Source organism: Leucopleurus acutus, assembly GCF_964270905.1.
Source record: "Leucopleurus acutus genome assembly, chromosome: 17".
In the NCBI taxonomy this organism is placed as follows: Eukaryota; Metazoa; Chordata; class Mammalia; order Artiodactyla; family Delphinidae; genus Leucopleurus; species Leucopleurus acutus.
Window position 1 is genome coordinate 35930574 of NC_139159.1, and position 25018 is coordinate 35955591.

General features: G+C 43.7%; 1 protein-coding gene across 1 annotated transcript; it reads right to left on the reverse strand.

Annotated features, from left to right (window-relative positions):
- Positions 1 to 11797: 11797 nt before the first annotated feature.
- On the reverse strand, positions 11798 to 23711 carry LOC309973987 (metabotropic glutamate receptor 7-like; the record flags this gene model as incomplete). Its single annotated transcript, XM_082858444.1, has 3 exons — positions 11798 to 11875; positions 13837 to 13918; positions 23193 to 23711. The coding sequence occupies 2 exons, from the start codon at positions 23709 to 23711 to the stop codon at positions 13883 to 13885; spliced, it is 555 nt and encodes a 184-aa protein (XP_082714570.1). The 3' UTR covers positions 11798 to 11875; positions 13837 to 13882.
- Positions 23712 to 25018: the final 1307 nt, after the last annotated feature.

Below are 25018 nucleotides of genomic sequence, written 5' to 3' on the forward strand. Positions count from 1 at the left end.
AAAAAAGCACCCTTTGAAAGTTTAAATTTTTGAATTTCTTTGCCACTTCCTTAGTTTTGATCATCTTGGACAATATATTTTCAATACTGACTTTTAAAAAGAATTGTGTTTCAGTGTTTGCTATCCTTAGAGAGACAGAAACAGATAAGTACAACTAAATACTTGTTTTTCAAAAGTCTCAAAAGTATAAGGGAAATGAAAGTAATTATATCTTCAAATGATTTTGTGGTATGTTTCTAATCTCATACTTCTGATGCGATTCAAGATTAAAACTGTATTAAGACATTTGAGACATGCCGCATTGGTATTAAATGAATTTAATTTTGTGTAAAGTGGCAGAAATATTTTCTTCAGCAAACATACCTGCAGATATAAAATCACAACCATAAATATACAAAAAAGCAAGCTATTGAATGAAATCTGATTGGTTATTTCCCTGCAGTATGGATCTGCTAATAATTTAATTTACTACTTGCTAACAGAAGCCAAAATTTAAATATACATATATATATATATATATGTGTGTGTGTGTATATATCTATCTCTTCAATTTTAAATCACTCATATATATGAACAAGTATACATACACATATATAACAACTGTTCATATATATAAACAATTTAAATTAAAGAAAGTACATCTGGTGGCCTATTTTTTTCCCCCCGATTTCTAAAGAACACCATATTCTATTCTCGGCAGTGGAATGTCAATCCACCTTAAGGGTTGTTCAGTGAGCATATCTGAGAAACCACTGGTTTAGCCAATGATGTACTTATTGAGGGAGGCCCTAGTGCCACTGTCAAGAGCTTATCCACAGGAGAGATAAGAAGGTACTTGTTTGGTTTGTGAAAAGAAGGAGTAGTGAGGAATGGCAGGTAGCTGCAGGCTGATGACACGTGATGTCCGTATATATGTAGAACCAACACACCCATAATTGCACCCATTTTCCATACCCAAATCCAAAGCCTTTATATCATTAATCCCAGGCAAAAATGGTAAGATTCATGTGTGTTACTATCCCACGGCTTCAAGATGCCTATAAACTCATTTGAGTATGTCTTAGTTTTATCAGTGGAGGACAAACCAGGCTTCTATCACCAAGCCCCATTCCATAACAGGCAAACCAGTCCAAGACTTCTCTGAGTGCAGCAGGAGAGTCTATGGAAGGGGCGCTCACTCCACTGTGATGCCTAAAATGCCTTTGCACAGAGCAAACATTCAATACATGCTGAGTGAATGAATGAGTGAACTGGCTCATTTCAGGGAAATTCCATTCAACAGGCTGGCATTCCTTCCTACCCATCTTAACTGTTAAGCTTGCCATCAGACAAAAATTTAATTATAAAACGTTAGAGCTGAGGAAATTTTAGAAACTATCTACTCTCCAGAGGTATACAACTTTAATTTCGTGGTAAAAATCACTAGGAGTGATTTAGGAGTCTATCAGACCTCAGTCCAAATTCCACATCTACCATATTTTGGTGAGCAAATAACTACTTCTGAGGCTCTGTTCCATATATGCATTATGGGATATCATAATAATACATACATTAATTGTATGACAGGGGATGAAATGACACAATCCATTTGCCATGGTCGGCTAAGTAATTTGCACCAAGTAAGCACTCAAGACATTAGCCAATATTAATAGCGGAGAGATGAAAACAAAACTCTGGGACTGATGCCTACCCTAGTGGCCTCAGTGGTCATAATGACTTTCTTCCATTCAGCCTGCTCTCTTCTCACTAAGACTAAGGAAGAGAAGATGAACAAATTAGGAATAACAATTTGAAAATGGTTTTATACTCCCTGAATGAATGGAATTATAATAAAATGATTCATGAGTTCTGCAGAAATATGATGAGACTTTAGATCTTTATGTTAGTTCTCTACAAAACCAATTTATGGCCCTAAGATGTACCTTCCCACCCAGCCCCATCCTTATCAGGATCAAATATCATTGTAAATGGAAAAGTCAACAACACATAATCAACAAGCTAAGTTACAAGCCAGTGAAGTCTCGGAGCTTTGATAGAGAAAATTCAGATTTATCATTATATGTAAAAATAAGATGGGGGGACCTTGAAGATGGCGGAAGAGTAAGACGCGGAGATCACCTTCCTCCCCACAGATACACCAGAAATACATCTACACGTGGAACAACTCCTACAGAACACCTACTGAACGCTGGCAGAAGACCTCAGACCTCCCAAAAGGCAAGAAACTCCCCACGTACCTGGGTAGGGCAAAAGAAAAAAAAGAAAAAGCAGAGACAAAAGAATAGGGACGGCACCTGCACCAGTGGGAGAGAGCTGTGAAGGAGGAAAAGTTTCCACACACTAGGAAGCCCCTTCGCGGGCGGAGACTGCAGGGGGCGGAGGGGGGAGCTTCGGAGCCGCGGAGGAGTGCACAGCAACGGGTGCGGAGGGCAAAGCGGGGAGATTCCCGCACAGAGGATCGGTGCCGACCGGCACTCACCAGCCCGAGAGGCTTGTCTGCTCACCCGCCGGGGCGGGCGGGGCTGCGAGCTGAGGCCGGAGCGCAGGGAGAGGACTGGGGTTGGCGGCTTGAACACAGCCTGAAGGGGTTAGTGCACCACGGCTAGCTGGGAGGGAGTCCGGGGAAAAGTCTGTACCTGCCGAAGAGGCAAGAGACTTTTTCTTCCTTGTTTCCTGGTGCGTGAGGAGAGGGGTTTAAGAACGCTGCTTAAAGGAGCTCCAGAGACGGGCGCGAGCCGCGGCTAAAAGCGCGAACCCCAGAGACGGGCGCGAACCGCGGCTAAAAGCGCGGACCCCAGAGACGGGCGCGAGCCGCGGCTGAAAGCGCGGACCCCAGAGACGGGCGGGAGACGATAAGGCTGCTGCTGCCGCCACCGAGGGGCCTGTGTGCGACCACAGGTCACTCTCCACACCCCTCTTCCGCGGAGCCTGTGCAGCCCGCCACTGCCAGGTTCCCGGGATCCAGGGACAACTTCCCCGGGAGAACGCACAGCGGGCCCCAGGCTGGTGCAAAGTCACGCTGGCCTTTGCCGCCGCACGCCCGCCCCGCACGCCGTGCCCCTCCCGCCCAGCCGGCCTGAGTGCGCCAGAGCCCCCAATCAGCGGCTCTTTTAACCCCGCCCTGTCTGAGCAAAAAACAGACGCCCTCCAGCGACCTACACGCTGTGGCAGGGCCAAATCCAAAGCTGAGCTCCTGGAAGCTGTGAGAACAAAGAAGAGAAAGGGAAATCTCTCCCAGCAGCCTCCGAAGCAGCGGATTAAAGCTCCACAATCAACTTGATATACCCTGCATCTGTGGAATACCTGAATAGACAACCAATCATCCCAAATTAAGGAAGTGGACTTTAGGAGCAAGATCTATTATTTTTTTCCCTTTTCCTCTTTTTTCTGAATGTATATGTGTATACTTCTGTGTGAGATCTTGTCTGTTTAGTCTTGCTTCCACCATTTGTCCTAGGGTTCTTTCCGTCCATGGTTTTTTTTTTAACTTTTTTTTCTTAATAATCAATTTTAATTTTAATAACGTTATTATACTTTACCTTCGTTCTTTCTTTCTTTCTTTCTTTCTTTCTTTCCTTCCTTCCTTCCCTCCTTTAAACAACGAATCATCCCAAATTGAGGAGGTGGTCTCTGACAGCAAGATTTATGATTTTTCCCCCTTTACCTCTTTTAGTGAGGGTGTATGTGTATGCTTCTGTGTAAGATTTTGTCTGTATAGCTTTGATTCCAACATTTGCCCTAAGGTGCTATCCGTCCCTTTTTTTTTTCTAAATAAGAATTTTTTAATTCAATAATTTTATTATACTTTATTTTATTTTTACTGTGTCTTCTTTCTTTCTTTTTTCCTTCTTGCCCTCCTTCCTTCCTTCCTCCCTCCCTCCCTCCTTTCTTTCCTTCTTTCCTTCTTTGCTTCTTTCTTTCTTTCTTCCTTCCTTCCTTCCCTCCTTTCCTTCTTTCTTTCCTCATACTTCTACTAATTCCCTCTACTTTTTCTCCCTTTTATTCTGAGCCGTGTGGATGAAAAGCTCTTGGTGCTCCAGCCAGGAGTCAGGGCTCTGCCTCTGAGGTAGGAGAGCCAACTTCAGGACACTGGTCAACAAGAGACCTCCCAGCTCCACATAATATCAAACGGCGAAAATCTCCCAGAGACCTCCATCTTAACACCAGCACCCAGCTTCACTCAACGACCAGCAAGCCACAGTGCTGGACAACCTATGCCAAACAACTAGCAAGACAGGAACAGAACCCCACCCATTAGCAGAGAGGCTGCCTAAAATAATAATAAGGCCACAGACACCCCAAACACACCACCAGACGTGAACCTGCCCACTAGAGAGACAAGATCCAGCCTCATCCACCACAACACAGGCACTAGTCCCCTCCACCAGGAAACCTACACAACCCACTGAACCAACCTTAGCCAATGGGGACAGACATCAAAAACAGCAGGAACTACGAACATGCAGCCTGTAAAAAGGAGACCCCAAACACAGTAAGATAAGCAAAATGAGAAGACAGAAAAACACACAGCAGATAAAGGAGCAAGATAAAAATGCACCAAACCTAACAAATGAAGAGGAAATAGGCAGCTTACCTGAAAAAGAATTCAGAATAATGATAGTAAGGATGATCCGAAATCTTGGAGATAGAATGGACAATAGAATGGACAAAATGCAAGAATCAGTTAACAAGGACCTAGAAGAACTAAAGATGAAACAAGCAACAATGAACAACACAATAAATGAAATTAAAAGTACTCTAGATGGGATCAATAGCAGAATAACTGAGGCAGAAGAATGGATAAGTGACCTGGAAGATAAAATAGTGGAAATAACTACTGCAGAGCAGAGTAAAGAAAAAGGAATGAAAAGAACTGAGGACAGTCTCAGAGACCTCTGGGACAACATTAAACGCACCAACATTCGAATTATAGGGGTTCCAGAAGAAGAAGAGAAAAAGAAAGGGAGTGAGAAGATATTTGAAGAGATTATAGTTGAAAACTTCCCTAATATGGGAAAGGAAATAGTTAATCAAGTCCAGGAAGCACAGAGAGTCCCATACAGGATAAATACAAGGAGAAATACACCAAGACATATATTAATCAAACTGTCAAAAATTAAATACAAAGAAAGCATATTAAAAGCAGCAAGGGAAAAACAACAAATAACACACAAGGGAATCCCCATAAGGTTAACAGCTGATCTCTCAGCAGAAACCCTACAAGCCAGAAGGGAGTGGCAGGACATACTGAAAGTGATGAAGGAGAAAAACCTGCAGCCAAGACTACTCTACCCAGCAAGGATCTCATTCAGATTTGATGGAGAAATTAAAACCTTTACAGACAAGCAAAAGCTGAGAGAGTTCAGCACCACCAAACCAGCTTTACAACAAATGCTAAAGGATCTTCTCTAGGCAAGAAACACAAGAGAAGGAAAAGACCTATAATAACGAACCCAAAACAATTTAGAAAATGGGAATAGGAACATACATATCGATAATTACCTTAAATGTAAATGGACTAAATGCTCCCACCAAAAGACACAGATTAGCTGAATGGATACAAAAACAAGACCCTTATATATGCTGTCTACAAGAGACCCACTTCAGACCTAGAGACACATACAGACTGAAAGTAAGGGGATGGAAAAAGATATTCCATGCAAATGGAAACCAAAAGAAAGCTGGAGTAGCAATTCTCATATCAGACAAAATAGACTTTAAAATAAGGACTATTAAAAGAGACAAAGAAGGACACTACATAATGATCAAGGGATCGATCCAAGAAGAAGATATAACAATTGTAAATATTTATGCACCCAACATAGGAGCACCTCAATACATAAGGCAAATACTAACAGCCATAAAAGGGGAAATCGACAGTAACACATTCAGAGTAGGGGACTTAAACACTCCACTTTCACCTATGGACAGATCATCCAAAATGAAAATAAATAAGGAAACACAAGCTTTAAATGATACATTAAACAAGATGGACTTAATTGATATTTATAGGACACTCCATCCAAAAACAACAGAATACACATTTTTCTCAAGTGCTCATGGAACATTCTCCAGGATAGATCATATCTTGGGTCACAAATCAAGCCTTGGTAAATTTAAGAAAATTGAAATTGTATCAAGTATCTTTTCTGACCACAACGCTATGAGAATAGATATCAATTACAGGAAAAGATCTGTAAAAAATACAAACACATGGAGGCTAAACAATACACTACTTAATAATGAAGTGATCACTGAAGAAATCAAAGAGGAAATCAAAAAATACCTAGAAACAAATGACAATGGAGACACAACGACCCAAAACTTGTGGGATGCAGCAAAAGCAGTTCTAAGGGGGAAGTTTATAGCAATACAAGCCCACCTTAAGAAGCAGGAAACATCTCGAATAAACAACCTAACCTTGCACCTCAAGCAATTAGAGAAAGAAGAACAAAAAAACCCCAAAGCTAGCAGAAGGAAAGAAATCATAAAAATCAGATCAGAAATAAATGAAAAAGAAATGAAGGAAACAATAGCAAAGATCAATAAAACTAAAAGCTGGTTCTTTGAGAAGATAAACAAAATAGATAAACCACTAGCCAGACTCATCAAGAAAAAAAGGGAGAAGACTCAAATCAATAGAATTAGAAATGAAAAAGGAGAGGTAACAACTGACACTGCAGAAATAAAAGAGATCATAAGAGATTACTACGAGCAACTCTATGCCAATAAAATGGACAATCTGGAAGAAATGGACAAATTCATAGAAATGCACAACCTGCCAAGACTGAATCAGGAAGAAATAGAAAATATGAACAGACCAAACACAAGCACTGAAATTGAAACTGTGATTAAAAATCTTCCAACAAAGAAAAGCCCAGGACCAGATGGCTTCACAGGCGAATTCTATCAAACATTTAGAGAAGAGCTAACACCTATCCTTCTCAAACTCTTCCAAAATATAGCAGAGGGAGGAACACTCCCAAACTCCTTCTACGAGGCCACCATCACCTTGATACCAAAACCAGACAAGGATGTCACAAAGAAAGAAAACTACAGGCCAATATCACTAATGAGCATAGATGCAAAAATCCTCAACAAAATACTAGCAAACAGAATCCAACAGCACATTAAAGGGATCATACACCATGATCAAGTGGGGTTTATTCCAGTATGCAAGGATTCTTCAATATACGTAAATCTATCAATGTGATAAACCATATTAACAAATTGAAGAAGAAAAACCACATGATCATCTCAATAGATGCAGAGAAAGCTTTTGACAAAATTCAACACTCATTTATGATAAAAACCCTGCAGAAAGTAGGCATAGAGGGAACTTTCCTCAACATAATAAAGGCCATATATGACAAGCCCATAGCAAACATCATCCTCAATGGTGAAAAACTGAAAGCATTTCCACTAAGATCAGGAACAAGACAAGGTTGCCCACTCTCACCACTCTTATTCAACATAGTTTTGGAAGTTTTAGCCCAACAATCAGAGAAGAAAAGGAAATAAAAGGAATCCAAATCGGAAAAGAAGAAGTAAAGCTGTCACTGTTTGCAGATGACATGATCCTATACATAGAGTATCCTAAAGATGCTACCAGAAAACTACTAGAACTAATCAATGAATTTGGTAAAGTTGCAGGATACAAAATTAATGCACAGAAATCTCTGGCATTCCTATATACTAATGATGAAAAATCTGAAAGTGAAATCAAGAAAACACTCCCATTGACCATTGCAACAAAAAGAATAAAATATCTAGGAATAAACCTACCTAAAGAGACAAAAGATCTGTATGCAAAAAATTATAAGACACTGATGAAAGAAATTAAAGATGATACAAATAGATGGAGAGATATACCATGTTCTTGGATTGGAAGAATCAACATTGTGAAAATGACTCTACTACCCAAAGCAATCTATAGATTCAATGCAATCCCTATCAAACTACCACTGGCATTTTTCACAGAACTAGAACAAAAAATTTCGCAATTTGTATGGAAACACAAAAGACCCCGAAGAGCCAAAGCAATCTTGAGAACAAAAAAAGGAACTGGAGGAATCAGGCTCCCTGACTTCAGACTATACTACAAAGCTACAGTTATCAAGACGGTATGGTACTGGCACAAAAACAGAAAGATAGATCAATGGAACAGGATAGAAAGCCCAGAGATAAACCCATGCACATATGGACACCTTATCTTTGATAAAGGTGGCAGGAATGTACAGTGGAGAAAGGACAGCCTCTTCAATAAGTGGTGCTGGGAAAACTGGACAGGTATATGTAAAAGTATGAGATTAGATCACTCCCTAACACCATACACAAAAATAAGCTCAAAATGGATTAAAGACCTAAATATAAGGCCAGAAACTATCAAACTCTTAGAGGAAAACATAGGCAGAACACTCTATGACATAAATCACAGCAAGATCCTTTCTGACCCACCTCCTAGAGTAATGGAAATAAAAACAAAAATAAACAAATGGGACCTAATGAAACTTCAAAGCTTTTGCACAGCAAAGGAAACCATAAACAAGACCAAAAGACAACCCTCAGAATGGGAGAAAATATTTGCAAATGAAGCAACCGACAAAGGATTAATCTCCAAAATTTACAAGCAGCTCATGCAGCTCAATAACAAAAAAACAAACAACCCAATCCAAAAATGGGCAGAAGACCTAAATAGTCATTTCTCCAAAGAAGATATACAGACTGCCACCAAACACATGAAAGAATGCTCAACATCATTAATCGTTAGAGAAATGCAAATCAAAACTACAATGAGATATCATCTCACACCAGTCAGAATGGCCATCATCCAAAAATCTAGAAACAGTAAATGCTGGAGAGGGTGTGGAGAAAAGGGAACACTCTTGCACTGCTGGTGGGAATGTGAATTGGTTCAGCCACTATGGAGAACAGTATGGAGGTTCCTTAAAAAGCTACAAATAGAACTACCATATGACCCAGCAATCCCACTACTGGGCATATACCCTGAGAAAACCATAATTCAAAAAGAGTCATGTACCAAAATGTTCATTGCAGCTCTATTTACAATAGCCCGGAGATGGAAACAACCTAAGTGCCCATCATCGGATGAATGGATAAAGAAGATGTGGCACATATATACAATGGAATATTACTCAGCCATAAAAAGAAACGAAATTGAGCTATTTGTAATGAGGTGGATAGACCTAGAGTCTGTCATACAGAGTGAAGTAAGTCAAAAAGAAAAAGACAAATACCGTATGCTAACACATATATATGGAATTTAAGAAAAAAAAAATGTCATGAAGAACCTAGGGGTAAGGCAGGAATAAAGACGCAGACCTCCTAGAGAACGGACTTGAGGTTATGGGGAGGGGGAAGGGTGAGCTGTGACAGGGCGAGAGAGAGTCATGGACATATACACACTAACAAACATAGTAAGGTAGATAGCTAGTTGGAAGCAGCCGCATGGCACAGGGATATTGGCTTGGTGCTTTGTGACAGCCTGGAGGGGTGGGATAGGGAGGGTGGGAGGGAGGGAGACGCAAGAGGGAAGAGATATAGGAACATATGTATATGTATAACTGATTCACTTTGTTATAAAGCAGAAACTAACACACCATTGTAAAGCAATTATACCCCAATAAAGATGTTAACAAAAAAAATAATAAGATGATATGAAGAACTCAATCTAAAAAATATTACCTGGAGATCTATAATCTCTACAATAGTGCTATAAAAAGTAAAGAGCTAGAAATCTATTTCGATGGTTTTCCTTATAAGAAAGCACTTTCTGTATAACTTTTAATGTACTATTGATGAGAACAATTCAACAAAATTCAAATAAATATCTGCAGATGTCCTACGAGAAGAAAAGAACAGAGTTAGAAGTGACAGGGGATAACTGGACTTCAGGATGAGTAAGACCCTATACTTGACCTCAATAAATTAACATGAAATACAGTGGATGAGTCATGTACAGAATGTCAGAATTCTAAAAGGCCAAGCTAAGTACCAAAAGGAACACGTGGGGACTCTTAAGAAGGAAATAAAATATTGGTTAGTTGATTACGAAAAGGCAGAAGGGAGTAAGTTCCCTTTGGCTGCTCTTTGAAGAGATTACTTCCTTTCCCCCCTAGTCCTGAGGCTAGGGTGGCATGGGCAATAGAAGAATGTGGGGACTGAGAATCATTTCTACTCTCACCAGAGTGGCTGGAAGCAGATTTTCTTACCAGGATGTAGTAGTATGCTAATATTTAAGGGTTCTTGAGGTCAGAGAGAAGGGTTTGAATACTCCGGCTCCATCTCTTGCTGTGGGTCAAGTTTCTTACCTTTCCAACACCTCGGCGTCTTTATCTGAAAATTGGGGACGATGATAATGTCTCCCACCTGAGTGTGAGAACTATATGATACAGTGCATACGCAGGGCTAAATTTGGTGCCTGGCACACAGAAAGTGCTCAGTACGGCAGGCGAGTGTAGTGACAATAAAGGCAAAGATGACGGGGGTAGTGCCGGTGTTGCTTCTGCCCCCAGAACAGGCTCTGACTGGGAGAGAGTTAAAGCACCTTTGGGTTCATGGGGGTTTATACATAAGCAACGGTTGATCAATGTGAGCTGGTTGTCCAAATGATTATGTGCAATCTAAGAAAAAAATGGGCCTCGGATCTGCTCAGCTACTTAATAATATTAGCAGCGGGAGTAGTCAAAGAAGCTAAATTTTATTACGTGTTTATATGCCAAACAACGTGCTGAACGTTTTAAAAGGATTTACTCACTTATTACAAGGAGGCTATACGCTAGGTCCTGATAATGTTATTCGTCTCTTTCAGATGTTGACTGAGCCTCAGACGGGTTACAAAAGCACCTAAGATCCCATTGTCAGTACATGACGGAAATGAGTTCAAATCCAGCCTGTCTGACTTGTTCTTAATCACTAAGGTATGAAATTAAGCATGTTGCCCTTTGCCTGATTCTCCTTCTGAGGCCTGAATATTTCACTTAGCTCTCTGAGTGCAGAAGAGAGAAAATTCTCTCTCCTTGACCCAACTTGGCATCAATATCCAACTCCCCTTCTCAAAATGGGTTGCCTCAACGAGCAGCAATGAATGTCGGGTCGTGGACCAGTCACCTTGATGACTAAGAGTCAGACACTAGGGAAAGAAAATGCTCTGTGACAAACCTACCCTTGTACAGAAACAAGACAGAAATGGGGGGACAGGGCAAAAGATAATGGAATAAGGCATAGGAAAAATAGCACATGGCATCGTGACAGTAATAATAATAATAATAGTAGTAGTAGTAGTAGTAGTAATAGTAATAATAATAGACTTCACTATGCTCTAGGCATTGTATTAAGTGCTTGGCGTAAGTGACTTCATGTTAACATTGAAAACAAGTCTATGGGGATGAAATATTATTAACATCATTTTATAGGCAGGAGTATTGAGGTTCAGGTAATCAGGTAAATTGCCCAAGCTCATATGGTTAGCAAGTGGAAAGCAGAGATTTGAACCAGTACCTACACTCCTAACCATTATGCTATAACCATTATGCTGAAGACATAAGAATTCCAATGGTCTTTCCCCATAACCCACTCCTGCACTCCAGACTTAAATAGTCCAAGATCAAGAGAGAGCAAGCTTGGAGTTGCCACTCTTCAGTAAGTGTCAATCATTTCAAAACAGTGTATTTGCTAACAAGATGCACTTCCTGTGATAATCTTCTCAACCAGCTATCAAGAAACAGGAAGCAAAGATTCAAGTAACAGTATGTTCCTACTTATGAGGAAGGTGGGACAGCACAGTTGACACTGGGCTTAACTGTTCTGGAAAACGTGGTCCCAGTAGGCATACACGCTGGTACATTTTCCCCACCTACCAAATACAAAAGAAGTATTTCATTTCCATGTTGCTCTTCAAAGTTCCACCTCATTCGTGCCTGTCATTCATCCTCTGGCCTCTTCCTGTCTCCATTTCTGTACAGAAAGGTGCTGAGTCTCTGCTCTCGGATACGAAAAGGGTGTGTTAGGAGAGGGAGCCATGGTACCTCGATGTCTTTTTTTTTCATCTTAATTCTATTATGCCAACTCCACTGAACTTAATTAGAGTGAATACAGAATTACACAATTACCCTCTGTTCTATTCTTCAGATGTTATATTTTGATAAAATTTACGACATGCTGCTCTCCCCTTGAACACCAGATGAACACTAGAAATGGATGTGTGTTGACATAAAATCTGTTATAATTACAATTAAAGTACAGCTTACATAATGATAGTGTTAACATAAAATTATAGATGTGTAGAGACAACGTGGTCATGCATTTTTTAGTATAAGTACATGCTTAGACCAATATCTGTTAGCGGAATGAAGGTGAAAGAGAATTTTGGTTAAGCCCGAAAGGCTGTTTAAGGAGTTGCAGATAGCTAAGGGGAACTCAAAGACCAGTAAGATAATATTTCCCCTGCCATGTTTGCAATTGCAAAGTGAAGGGAAGATGTGAAAGTAAGTACCCCTATGGAAATTACAAGACAAGTACATTTTTTTCCTTGAGTACCTGGGTAAATGCTTAAATTCTAATGTATATCAGTGATGCAAATTTTCAACAGAGTTTGATAAATCATAAAATAATAATTATACATATATGTATATAAAACTGCATGGAACTAGACAGTTCAGAATTACTTCTAATTAAAGAGGTACCCTATGACAACTAACTTAAACCTTACAAAATATGGTTCCAAGTACCCTATCAGAGTGAAAAGCAGGAGACTGAAAGGTTTAGTGTAAATGTTTGTAGTCATGGTGTCTTAACTAAAACTACTGTGTCACAAATACTATTAAAATAATTGTGACATTTTATTCACTTTTACTGCAAACAACAAAACAAACTATAGGTATTTTTTCATTTCAGGTAATTATTTTAGCTAACAGTTATTAAATGTTTTGAGAAGACAGAGTGCTAATTGCATTACTTCATTTTATCTTTAAAATAGCGCTTCCACGTAATTATTCTTAATATCTCCATTATATTAAAGTGTATCTCTAGTTTAGACCTTTCTTCAGAACTGCAGACTTGTGTATCCAACTGTGTACTCAGCATCTCTACTTGGATGTCACGAAAACATCTCAAATCTTATACCTCCAAAACTGGTCTTTAATCCCCCAAACATGCTCTACCCCAAACTTTTTCCATCTTAGGTGACAGTAACCACACCTTTCCAGTTCCCCAGGCCCTACATCTCGAATTCACCCTTGACCCCCTCTTCCTTTCCATTCTTGCATTCAATCTACCACGAAATGCTGTCACAACCTTCCCAATGTGCCACTTCTGAGAATTACCAGCCGCTAGCAGCCTGGTGCAGGCCACCAACATAGACCTCGAGGATCCTGTAGTCGCCTCCCGAGATTCTCCCTGACTCCACTCTCTCCCCACATCCTCAAGACCACAGATAGAGTTATGCTTTTCAAACAAGAGACAGTTCATGCCACACCTCGGCTAAAATCCTGCCCCTGGCTGCCTACATTTAGAGTAAAAGACACAATGCATGTGATGGCCTCCCAGGACTTACCCAATCCATCCCATCACATATCCGACCTCCAGCCCTCCTGCTGTCTCTTCCTCCCCACTGACTAAGTCAGCCAGGGTGGCCTCCTTGATATTCCTCCAAGCTGCCCGGCATATTTCTGCCTTAGAGTTTTGGGACTGGTTATTCTTGCTCCCGGCGAGTGGTCTCCCCATCATACATTCTGACAACTCCCTCACTTCAAGTCTTTGCTCAAATGTCAACTTATAAAATCCACCCTGACTACCCTATTTAAAATCAGAACCTACCTGTACACTCCTCCAGCACTCCCAACCCAAGCCTCTTCAGTGAGCTTCACATCCTTTTCCTTATCCCGTAGCGCCCATCAACCTTGTGACAAAGCATAGAATTTATTTATAACATCCGTTTCCACACGAGAGTGTAAGGAGGGAGAAAGCATGCAAGAAGGAGCACGCAGGCAAAGGCTCTTGTCTAATTTATTCATTGATACGTCCAAGCATAGAGAACAGGAAGATGCTTGATAAATAGTCCTGAAAAAGATACAGATGAGGAAACTAGTAGTAAAGCTCAGAAAGTTTAAGTAACTTCCTCAAGGTTCTAGAGCTAGAAGAGGGTCACAGTAGAATTCACACTTGGGGATGTCTAACTTCAAATCTCTTAGCCTCTCTGCTATCTTTTTTTTTTTCTTCTTTGCGGTACGCGGGCTTCTCACTGTTGCAGCCTCTCCCATTGCGGAGCACAGGCTCCGGACGCACAGGCTCAGCAGCCATGGCTCACAGGCCCAGCCGCTCCGCAGCATGTGGGATCTTCCCGGATCGGGTCACGAACTCTCAACCACTGCGCCACCAGGGAAGCCCCTCTCTGCTATCTTAAGTCCATGCAATTCAGGATTTGTTTTAATCAGTGCCATGGAAATTCTCACTCCACTGAATAGGATCACTAAAGTGTTCTCTGTCTAGATTTATATATATATTTTCCATTTAAACAAAGGAAACAGAAGAGGGGAATTCATCATGGGTTATTGTGGTAGTTTTACAGCAATTTTAGCAATAATGACATTTAAGTAATAGTGATATTTAATGATAGCATAATAATAATAGAATAATAGCTCTTAAATGTATTGAAGACGAATCGCATGCTAAACTCAGTGCTAAAATATTTCCATGTACATTTTGTGCAAAATCCTTATGAATATTCTATCAGATGAGCTTTATGTGTAACTCCACCAGGCATACTTCTCTTATTCCGCTTTCAAAGATAAGGAAATTGATGAGAAGTGTGGTAACCGTTTGATCAAGATGAGACTGGTAATAAGTTGTGAGTATGAATTTAAATTCAGGTCTAACTCCAGAATTTGATTCTCAATCCATACATGAAAATTCTGATAATTCCTTTGATAAGGGTATGTTCTCTCCTGGAAAACATCCCCCATTATGTCTGCCTGTGCTCATACCTTCAGGACACAGTCAAGTTTGAAACATGATAAAAATGTTTAAATAGTGTGCTTTAATAAATGGAAATATCTTCATCTAAACAATAACACAAAAAGGCAGGCTCAGCCCTTTGAAGTGGCTTCGTTGCTACCTTCCATCCAGAACAAGAGAAGGAATCAACAGCTGCAGAGTAAAGAAAGCATGAAACCCACAGATGGAGGATTCTGTAAATGACCAATTACAAGACTATTAAGCCACACTTTCATAGCAAGAGGCAAAATATTCCATTAAACTGAAAATTCTTCTACCCCTCACTCCAAGGCCCACACAAACATTAATGTTGCATTTATTAGGATGTATTTCCTGTGCTCTATCAACTTGACTTTCAGCAACTGTATTAATACAGTCCTTTCGCTTTGCACATATATCTGAATGATGGATTCCATTACTGGAGTTTTGTAGAAAGAGTGGAGTGAATGAAGTAAAGTTTGGGAAGAGCCATCATAATCCATAATGATGGGCACTGAATCAGGACAAGAAGAAACCTCTCTTCTCATTTATTTGAATGAAAATTCTACTATATATTTATTGCCTCTGTACAGGGCCATCTGTTGAATAATGGAAAACAAGCATCTTTCATTTGGAGGTAGGATTTGTGTGCTCAAGTTTCTATGGGCCTGCAGAATTAATCTTGTTTTAGAAATGAAATAAAATGTAATTTCTTACTGTAAGTAGATGTGGTTAAGCAACTGGCAACTTTGATGTCTTTAAATCACTGCAGTTTCGGGGTAGGCAAATCTATAATTATTTCAAGCACTTCTTTATTGGTGCAACAATTGAGCAGTGTACATAGTGGTCAACAACCTGGGCATTGTCAGACGACTCTAAGTTTGAATCTAGACTTTGCCACTCACCAGCTATGTGACTTTCAGCTATGAGAATCACTTTCTTCAGCTTTACACTGTGGATTATTATATGCCCTTTGCAGAACTACTGTAAGAACTAAATGTATATGCGCACAGTGGCTCATAGTAAGGGCTCAAATTAGTACTGTGGTCACTACTAGTAGTACTGAAAAGAAATTAGAACTTCTATTCTCATAAAGTGGGATATGTGTCCCTTTATCATTGTAATTTCATATCATTTTACTTTTGACCTTATAATTTAATAGCTTGATCCAAAAAACATTTAGCAGTAAATATAATTGAAAGAAGATTACCTGTCAAACATGAAATACTGTAGTAACAAGTGTGCTGGCACAATACTCTTCTCAGATAATTAACCTGTAAAAATATGTTATTGTCTTCTTTTTAATTGAGCACATTGAACATATATATTTACTGTGCCAATTGGCGAAAGGTCCATTAATTAATCAGTCTAACTATATGTTGCATAAACGTCTTCTAAACATAATCGTATATGTATTTTATTTGTTGGGAAAATGTGTTTGAGATGGTTCTTTTCTGCCTATTTAAAGTAAAAGAGGATGAGAAGTAGAGTTAGGCTTAATGTACTTTGTACTCCATTATGCCATGAAAATGCTTCTGTGTCCTGGAGACAACAACAAAAGATTTGCTTTAATGACAAGAATCAAGTATGTTCTAAAGCTTCCAGGTAGGAGGCGTATAGGTTGCAGTTTATATCAGAAGTCTTTGCTCTCTCTCTCAACTGCGTCTAGATGGGAAAGATGTGGTCACAAATGCTTCAAGGTGATATAGTAAATGTTGGAAAAGAGGGGGGTAGGAGGCAGAGTTTTGAATATCTCAAACCTGAGCTAGAAGGATTTTATTTAAAGAAAATAGCGGATATTATTTTTCACTTAAGGAAGCAAACGTGACATTAACGTAGGAAATTAGCTCTTTTAGCTATGATGCTTTCAAATGCACATGGCTGAAAACAAATTCAAAATAGTCAAAGGAAATTTAAAAACAAAACCCAAACAACAACAACAAGCTCAACAAACAAGTACTAGAAATTCAGGGATGCAGCCATATTCAGATACAGTTGGATCTGGACGTTCCAGAGTATCAGCAGGGTTCCAGCTCTCTCTACATCGCTCAGCCCTGCTTACCTCTGCAAGACTTTATTTTACAGAAAGTCTCTTCTTGTGCTGGATGGTCACTGGGAGTCCCAGAGTCATATCTCCCCAGCTTAGAAATTCCAGAGAGAAAAGACAATTCTTCCATTTTGCTCTGAGACAAAAGTCCTGGGGAGGAGTCTGATAGACTTAGCCGAGGTCAGATGCCTACCCATGAGCCAATCACCTGCTTTACCGGAGTTCAGTCCCTGGGCGACTCATCCCCGGGGCCCGTCAGGAGGCAGGATGGCATTATCTGGCAGTTCTCCAAGAAAAGCCTGCTGTTTTTGTAAGATGAAAGGGGAGAGGACATGGATAATGAAACCTGTATCTGCTTCTGTAAAATCCACAGAATCTTACTCCCTGCCCTGTGTCGATGACCACGCAGTAAGCTGACCCAGGAGGTCATTTTTCCCACAACAGTCTTTATATATATGACTAAGGAACACACTGGTAAAAGAATATGGGAGAAAGTCTGAGTATGACAAGTCAGCTAGACTGATATTAACTAAAAAAGCTGTGTGAAAATATCCTTAAAAAGTTGCCCCCAACTCACTCAAAGTCCAAAGTTGGAGCTGGAAATACAATGTCATGGAGTTTGGATAAGAACAGGTTTTCTCCAAGCTGAACTATGACACAGAGATTAGAGACTTCCAGAAACTATACTTTTTCAAAGAAAAAACATCACATGAGAAAAATGAGGCCTAGAAAAATTAAATGACTTAAGCTAATTAATGGCAGGACTGAGACTAGAGTATACTTTGTGTAATTCGCTATGGCCTTGTTTTTGTTTTTGTTTTTGTTTTGTTATCACTTCAGAACGAGACAAACTTAAAGAAAGGAAACACAACCAAAACTCAATGGTTGGAAAAGAGATGGATGTGAACGCCCACTTGTTTCTTACGTATAAAGTTACCCCTCGCAGTGTTTTGGAGGAGAAAACGCTGGCTCTTCCCAACGTTGGTTACATACACAAAGATTCCAAAGACAAGACAAGTGCTTTGCAAACAAAGTAACTAGAACCAGCTCAGGCTTCCCCGCGCCGGGTCCTACGTTCCACGGTCAGAACCACCAATTGTATCCCCCCGGGTAACAAGGTGATTCAGAAAAGCTGGCGCCTTAAGAGAAGGGAGAAAACTTAGCCGGGAAGAGAGTCAGGAGGAAACTTGCTCAGCTTCTTACTGAGGTCTGAAACGATCCCAATAGTCCTTAAACCCCTCAGGTTTCCCCCATCAAGCACCCTCGCCTCCAACCTGGGCCACCCCAGATCTATCAGACGACAGAAGTCTGCGGACGCACGGAGAGCTGACCACCCCACGAGAGGGACCTACGCGCGGCCGCGCCCACTCACCCGCCGCTCCCTGGGAGACGGGAGACCAGCCCGGGGTCCAAGTCCTGGGCGTGGCAGACTCGCCCCTCTCCGGGCCATGCTCCAGCTCACCTCGGCGCGGCCCGCCTGGGCGCCGCCATCTTGACCACGAAGGGGGCCTCGCGCCGGAGGCCCCTGAGCGGGCGCCCTGAGCGGAGCCGGAGCGCCGAGGAGGCCCAGGTCGGCGCCCTACGTCCCCCGAGCGCTCGCGCCCCGTCCACGAGCGATGAGAGTCCCGCACGCAGCGCCCGACCCAGGCTTCCGCGGAACCGGCGCCCCGCGCAGCCCGCACCGCGGCTCAGGCGGCGCCGAGGGCGGCCCGGGCGGAAGAGCGAGCGCGGGGCAAGCGCTCGGTTACCTGGCAACGCGGAGCAACCTGGCGTCCCCGGCGAACCCCAGCCCTCTACCACGAGGAAGCACGGACCCCCTCACCCGCCGCCCAGCCCGCGCCGCCCCTCGGTCGCTCCGCCCGCCGCTGCCCGCTTGCTATGGTCTTTTAAATCCATGATACAACGTCTATATGTAACAAATCTGTTAAACCCTAAATGTTTATGATATTCAAGTAATCCAGTATCTGAATTATTCTTGAAGATAAAACATCCAAAGACTTCTTAATTGTATGGGTTTACACACATAAAATACACGTGGAGGTAACTTCAAGTATAGTATGTGCCTGTCTCTATTCCTTCCCTCTCCGCTCTTTTAAAAAATGCCCCTTTAAAAATTGCCCACTCACCATCTGTTAGGTAAATTTGCTGAAACACAGTAAATGTGGAGACAGAAATTGTTATAGAGACTATTCCAAATGGCACTGACACCTGTATTTATGAAATTTTTAAAAGGGTAAGTTAGAGTTGTTTTTTTAAAAAAAAAAAATCCCACTATAGTAACACCACATCATCCTAGGTGCCCACTTCTATCCAATTACATAAGATGGAGAAAGAGAGAGAGAGAGAGAGAGGAGACAGAGAAAGAAGAAAGGAAGAAAACCAAGTACTTATGTATAAAATGTTGCTGCCAAAGTTTGAGATTATACTCAAGCATCAATGAACAGAAGGAAAACACAAATTTACAAATGTATTTCATTTATGGTATGTGGGACACAGGTTTAGATTTGCAACACGCTCCCACAAGGGTCAAATTGACCACTTTTTTCTATCTAGTTGCTCTTGAGAGAACAAAACAATTGAAACAGATGCCATTCAATTCCAAGTCTATAGCTTAGACCATGTCACTGCACATGAAATATTGTTCATTCAGAGTCAGCACACAGCAAGAGTAATTTATACTCTCAGAGTGTTTGCTCTCAAGTCAATAGCAGAGAAGCCTTGAATAAAAACGTTCCCATTACTTTCCATTGTAATAGATCTTACTTATAGCCCATGAAACAGTGGTCAGAGGAGATTTATTCTTTGCACACCATATTATATAATCTCTCCACTTTAAGCCATCCCCCACTCGGCGATTATTTTTTAAATATGTTACTCGTAGTCAATATTAATTTACATTTAATCTTTCTTAGCATTAGGAGAGTATTATTTTGTACAGGCTCAGAAATAAATCTCCCGAAATTCCTCCCTGATGCTCCCTTCAGGCTGAAAATGCATTGCAGGGTGGCTGCAGTGACTTAATTCTAGTTGGCAGAGCCCTGGCCACACACTAATTTCATTAGCCTCAAACTCCTGGATTTGAAAGATCCACTGAATATGATTCCTGTCCTCTGACATGTCACTTACTAACCAATTCAGTGTGCATACAGAGGAGAGAAAGGACTTGCTCAGCTCTGGCCCACCGGCAGGCAGATGAGAATTCCCAGTCAGAGACACTGTTTACATCTGAGTGGTCATTCTTGCCCGGGTCCTCATTTTCAGGAAGGAAGTTCAATCCAGGCTTTGCTGGCAGCTGCAGCATTTGTTACATCCATTACTAGCTCCTTGTTCCTTCCTGCCCCCCAGTGCTTAGCATCCCCCATTTCAGTCACTAAGTCTTCCTTCCCCCAGCCTAGAAGCTTACCTCACCATAAATTTTTATCTCAAATGATAGGTTTGGCACATTCCCCACAGCAACCCACAGGGACTGGGGAAAAGAAAACTCAAATCTCTGGAGAGCTAAGAATTCAACCATTTAGAGGAGTTTCTTTTATACAGGACAGTCTTCATTGAGCTGAACCCTGCAATCCCAGAGAAGATTCACCTACCCGTTCATTTCCTCTTTCCCTAAAGTGACTGTGTCTTTGAACAAGGGGTCTGTGTTCCACTATTCTCTCTATTCATTTTGCAGGTTTACAGAGGCTGGGAAACTGGGGGCTGGACTTACATGCCAGGAGCTTCTAAGATCACACGCAAAAATAAGGCTACTGGAAGAGATTGTTGGAATCTATCTCTGTATATTTGAACATGGGCAGTGGTTAACCAGGATGCTCACACCAAGCTTATATCCAGCTTGCAGCACAAGCTACAAGTTGGTGCATCCCTCCTACTACCAGCCTCTTCTCAATAAATGCAGGTGAAAACTGGGGGCTCTTTTCCCTCAGCTGTTCAATCCAACATGAATAGCTGCAATTTGCAAATTAGAGGAAAATGACAGTGTTTTCTCTGAATGGTTTTGGTCCCAACACACACTGCTAATGCTGGCATTCAGTTCCTTTCCTTCCCAGCCCAGGGAAGGGGGGAAGTAACCATAAGGCAAGCGTTCTCTTTTCTTGCAAGTGCCTCAGATCCACACACCAGAGAAGGAATCAGCTCCCCCTGGAATCTTTTTCAGCAAACACAATCCTTCACTAGTCTGCAAGCTCTCTCTTGACTTTAAGATTTCACTCTTTTTTCGACAGGCAGGCCCATCTGCAAGCTCCCAAGCTCCAAGTGAAGGCACCAAAATAATTTTTTAAATGTCAAACAGCAAATGTGCCTTCAACCCCCAGAGCTCCAATAAAAATACTGTGAGTTGCCCCTGTGTTTCTCAGGTGACCTCTGGCCTCATCCTCCCTGCAGCGCTGCCTCCTCAGGTTCTCTAGTTTAAGCTCAGAGGTAAAGGAAGTGCTTCTGGGTTTTGCTTACGACAACCCAGGCTCTTCCTGAAAGCATTACCTCAAAGTGAAGGCTGCCCAGAAGCACTTTTGGCCTTGCAAACATCTAGAGGTGGCATACTCAACAGGTGCTAGGGATGCTCAGAGGCTCAGAGGGGCTATACCAGGCTGCAGCTTTAGACAGGCACCCCTCCTTCTGGCACAAACACAAACTTCATACTCCTGGGTGCTGATGTAGTGACAGCTTGAATCTCACAAGGAGTCCCCTCCAGAAACCCAACATGCTTCAGGAAAGGCACTTGAGAGGGAGCCGACTTTTTAGCTACGGGGAGCATAAGGGTCAGCCAGAACATCTGGAGAAGGGACTAACTGAGCTTGGGTCCTACCAGGCAGGGAGAGAGCTGTGCATTAGGAAAGGATCACTTCAAGACAGAGATGAACAAAAAACTTGGAGATAGGGGTAGAGAAGGAAAAGAGACGCAGAAATTGAAAGGGAGAACATAAAAACAGAGAGACAAAAAAAAAAAAAGCAGGGAGAAAGAGACACAAGGAGAGAGACACACAGGAAGAAAGACAGAGAAACAAGAGAACCCATAGTCACGCAGACCCTGAAACTCAATTTCTTCATCCAGAAGCCATCCATCTATACCCAGGGCAGCACAGGAGCCGTGGGGCCGAGGCTGCGGGAGCAGGCCGTGAGAGAGCACTGCAGCACCGCCCACCGCTCAGCGGGCCCGATCCGCCGTCCTCGCATCTTCCGCCGTTGCCCGCCTGTACCCGGAGCTAGAGGACCGCCCGGCCTTGCTCAGCGCACCCTACTGCCTCCCTCCAGGCGCCTTCTTGTCTGGCTCTGAGAATCGTCCTCAAAACCCAGGACTGGGGTTGGGGGCTGCGTTAGGGAGGTCGTGGGAAAGGATGGGCACAGGGTGGGTGCAGAAAAAGCGACTGTGTCTCGCAGTTAGCATGAGCTCACCTCCGGGCTCTGAGCTGACAGGAGTAGAAAGCTGATCGCCCGGCTCCTGCCAGTGGCCGGATCGCAAAGGCAGTTTAGACGGTGCAAACAACTGCCCAGAGCAAATCACCTGGGGGCACGTCTGCGGGTGGCTTCTCCCCGCTTGAGGACAGTCCCCACGCCTTCCGCCCCATGCCCTCGCAGAGATAGGTGACAGGTCGGGAAATCCAACCCGAGCGAAATGGGCAATTCACGTCCAAATGTAGGTGAAGACCTAGCCTTCGGTTTAAGAACTGCCTCCCTAAGCTCTTCTCGAAATTTTCCAAGGCAGCTGCAGCTTGTCGGGCGGCTTGGGGCAGGGAAGCTGGGGAGTTGAGAAATGCCTAGTTTCTAGGCGTCTTCTCATCTTTCATATTCTTTGCGCCTAAGTGGCTCTCACAGGAGCCCGGCACTTTTACAAGCCTGTTTTGGAACCATATTTCACTGGAATGCAAACCCATTTAAATCATCGCCTTGTTTTTCGGAGACTGTTTCTTGTCAATGGGGCCATAAATCCAGAATGTCAAGCCGGATGGAGTGGAGCGCGGACAGGGGAGAGATGGAAGGGAAATGAATCAAGCAGGGCAAGTACCTCCTCGGGTGAGGTGGGAGGGATTCGGCAGGATCTCCAGGGTGGAAATGAGCGAAGGCTGACCAGACCCCGCACCCCTGGAGTCCAAGCCAGCCTTCAGGATAAAGAGCGCGGGGAGCTACGGCGCGCTCTGCCCCGGAGGGAGCGCCCCCCTACCTGGAAAAGCCTCAGGATGTTGGCTACCATGATGGAGACCGAACTCCCCGAAGCCCCAATCACTCCAACTACTTTCTCGGGCTTGACGAAAACCGGAGGCTCGCCGTTGGTGCAGCGCACTTCGGAGGTGTCCTTCTGGATGAGCGCCTGGACGAAAGTGAGCGACTGTTCGAGCGCATAAGTGTCCCTGGAACAAGTGTCCAGGATCCGCGCTCCCAGCGTCACGTTGGGCAGCAGGTTGGGATCGCTGTTGATCTGGTCCAGGGCGTAGAGCATCGCTTCCAGCCTGTGGATCCCGTTCTCCCTCTTGATGTCGCCGCAGGGCACTCCGCTGGGACCCTTCGCGTGCACCGGGAACAGCCCCCCGAGGGTGACGTCCCCCTCGACCCGAATGGAGTGCGGGGCGTACATCTCCTGGCCGCGCGCCGCCGCCGCCAGCGCGCACAGAAGCACCTCCAGCACGCAGCAGGGAAACTTCATCAAAGTCAGGGCGCGGAGCAGCTTCCCCAACTGGACCATACTGCTCCCGCGGCTGCGGTGGTGGCGGCGGCACTCGAGGGGACGGTGGCGGGCTCGCCGGAGTCCTGGCCCCTTGGGGTGAGCTCCTCCGGGGAAGCCCAGGGTCTCCTGCGGGCGAGGAGGGTAGGGGCGCCCGGGGAAGGGCAGCCGGCGAGGGTGGGGGGTCCCGCGGCGCCTGCCAGCTTGGGGCGCCGTGCGCTCTTGGGTTCCCCGGCCAGCGCGCCGCGCTCGAGCTCGCGCTCGGTGGCTTGCAGCTCGAGCTCTCCAACAGCCCAGCACTGGGGAGAGAGCGAGGATGGCTATCGCTTTAAATGCGCGTTCGGCTCCCTCTCCTCCTCCGCCCACTCCCTCCCACCCTCGCTCGCTCTCAGGCTCTCCCCACCCTTCCCAGCGCCCACCCTCCCCACGGTTTTGCATCATCACGCAGGGAGGGGCTGCGTGCTGAGGTAAGGGGGGAGGGAATGGGTGGGCGGCTGTGGGGGGGGGAGTACCTCCGATTCGGAGTTTCGAGGTCCCCAGGGAATCTGGGGATTGCAGGTCGCAGGCGAAGGCTGAGCTCCTGCTTCGGTCTCACTGTAGAAGCCGCTCGCTCGCCCGCCTGCACCCACACGCACATTCTAGGCACAGGGTGGCATCAGCCCCGGACAGGGCGGTTCTAGCTGGGGCTGACTGCTTCCAACCCTGAGGTCCGGAGCCGGGACTGTCAGCGCCGGGAGAATGCGAGGTAGTCGAAGGTGATGCCGCCAAGCATGAAGGGTAGTAGGGAGACCCCAGTCTGTACTGCTAATTCGTCTGTGCCAGTTTTTCCTAAGAAAAACACACATACACACAGGAGGCTGATTGATGACCTAAAGAACCTTTACGCAGAGACTTCTCCGGGGCCAGGCACTGGGCTAGCCTGTAGGGAAAGATGCCAACAAGAAATGCTGGGAATGGAAATGCATCTTTGGTCTTCAGGGGTTACTGTGGCCGGAGCCGGATGAAGTAACCCTGGTCTCCAGTAAATCTGTGGCGGATTCGCTCCTTTTCTTCCTTTCATCGCAAGAGGTGGAACAACTGAGAACTCTGCAGAGCGCACTTTCTTCTCTGGCGCTGACAGGTGTAAGGCTCCCTCCTGCCCATTTCCAGAGATGCTTTTGGGCTGATGTCAGGTTTCCTCGGGCAGGAAATAGCAAGAAAGAGGTGGCAGTAGGAGGAGCAGACAGAAATCTCCCCATCGATCCAGTGATCCAGTGATCCATTCTTCTTTTTTTTTTTTTTTCTGGCTGAAGATTTGGGGGGTTTGGGGAGTGGAATCAGGATGCCAG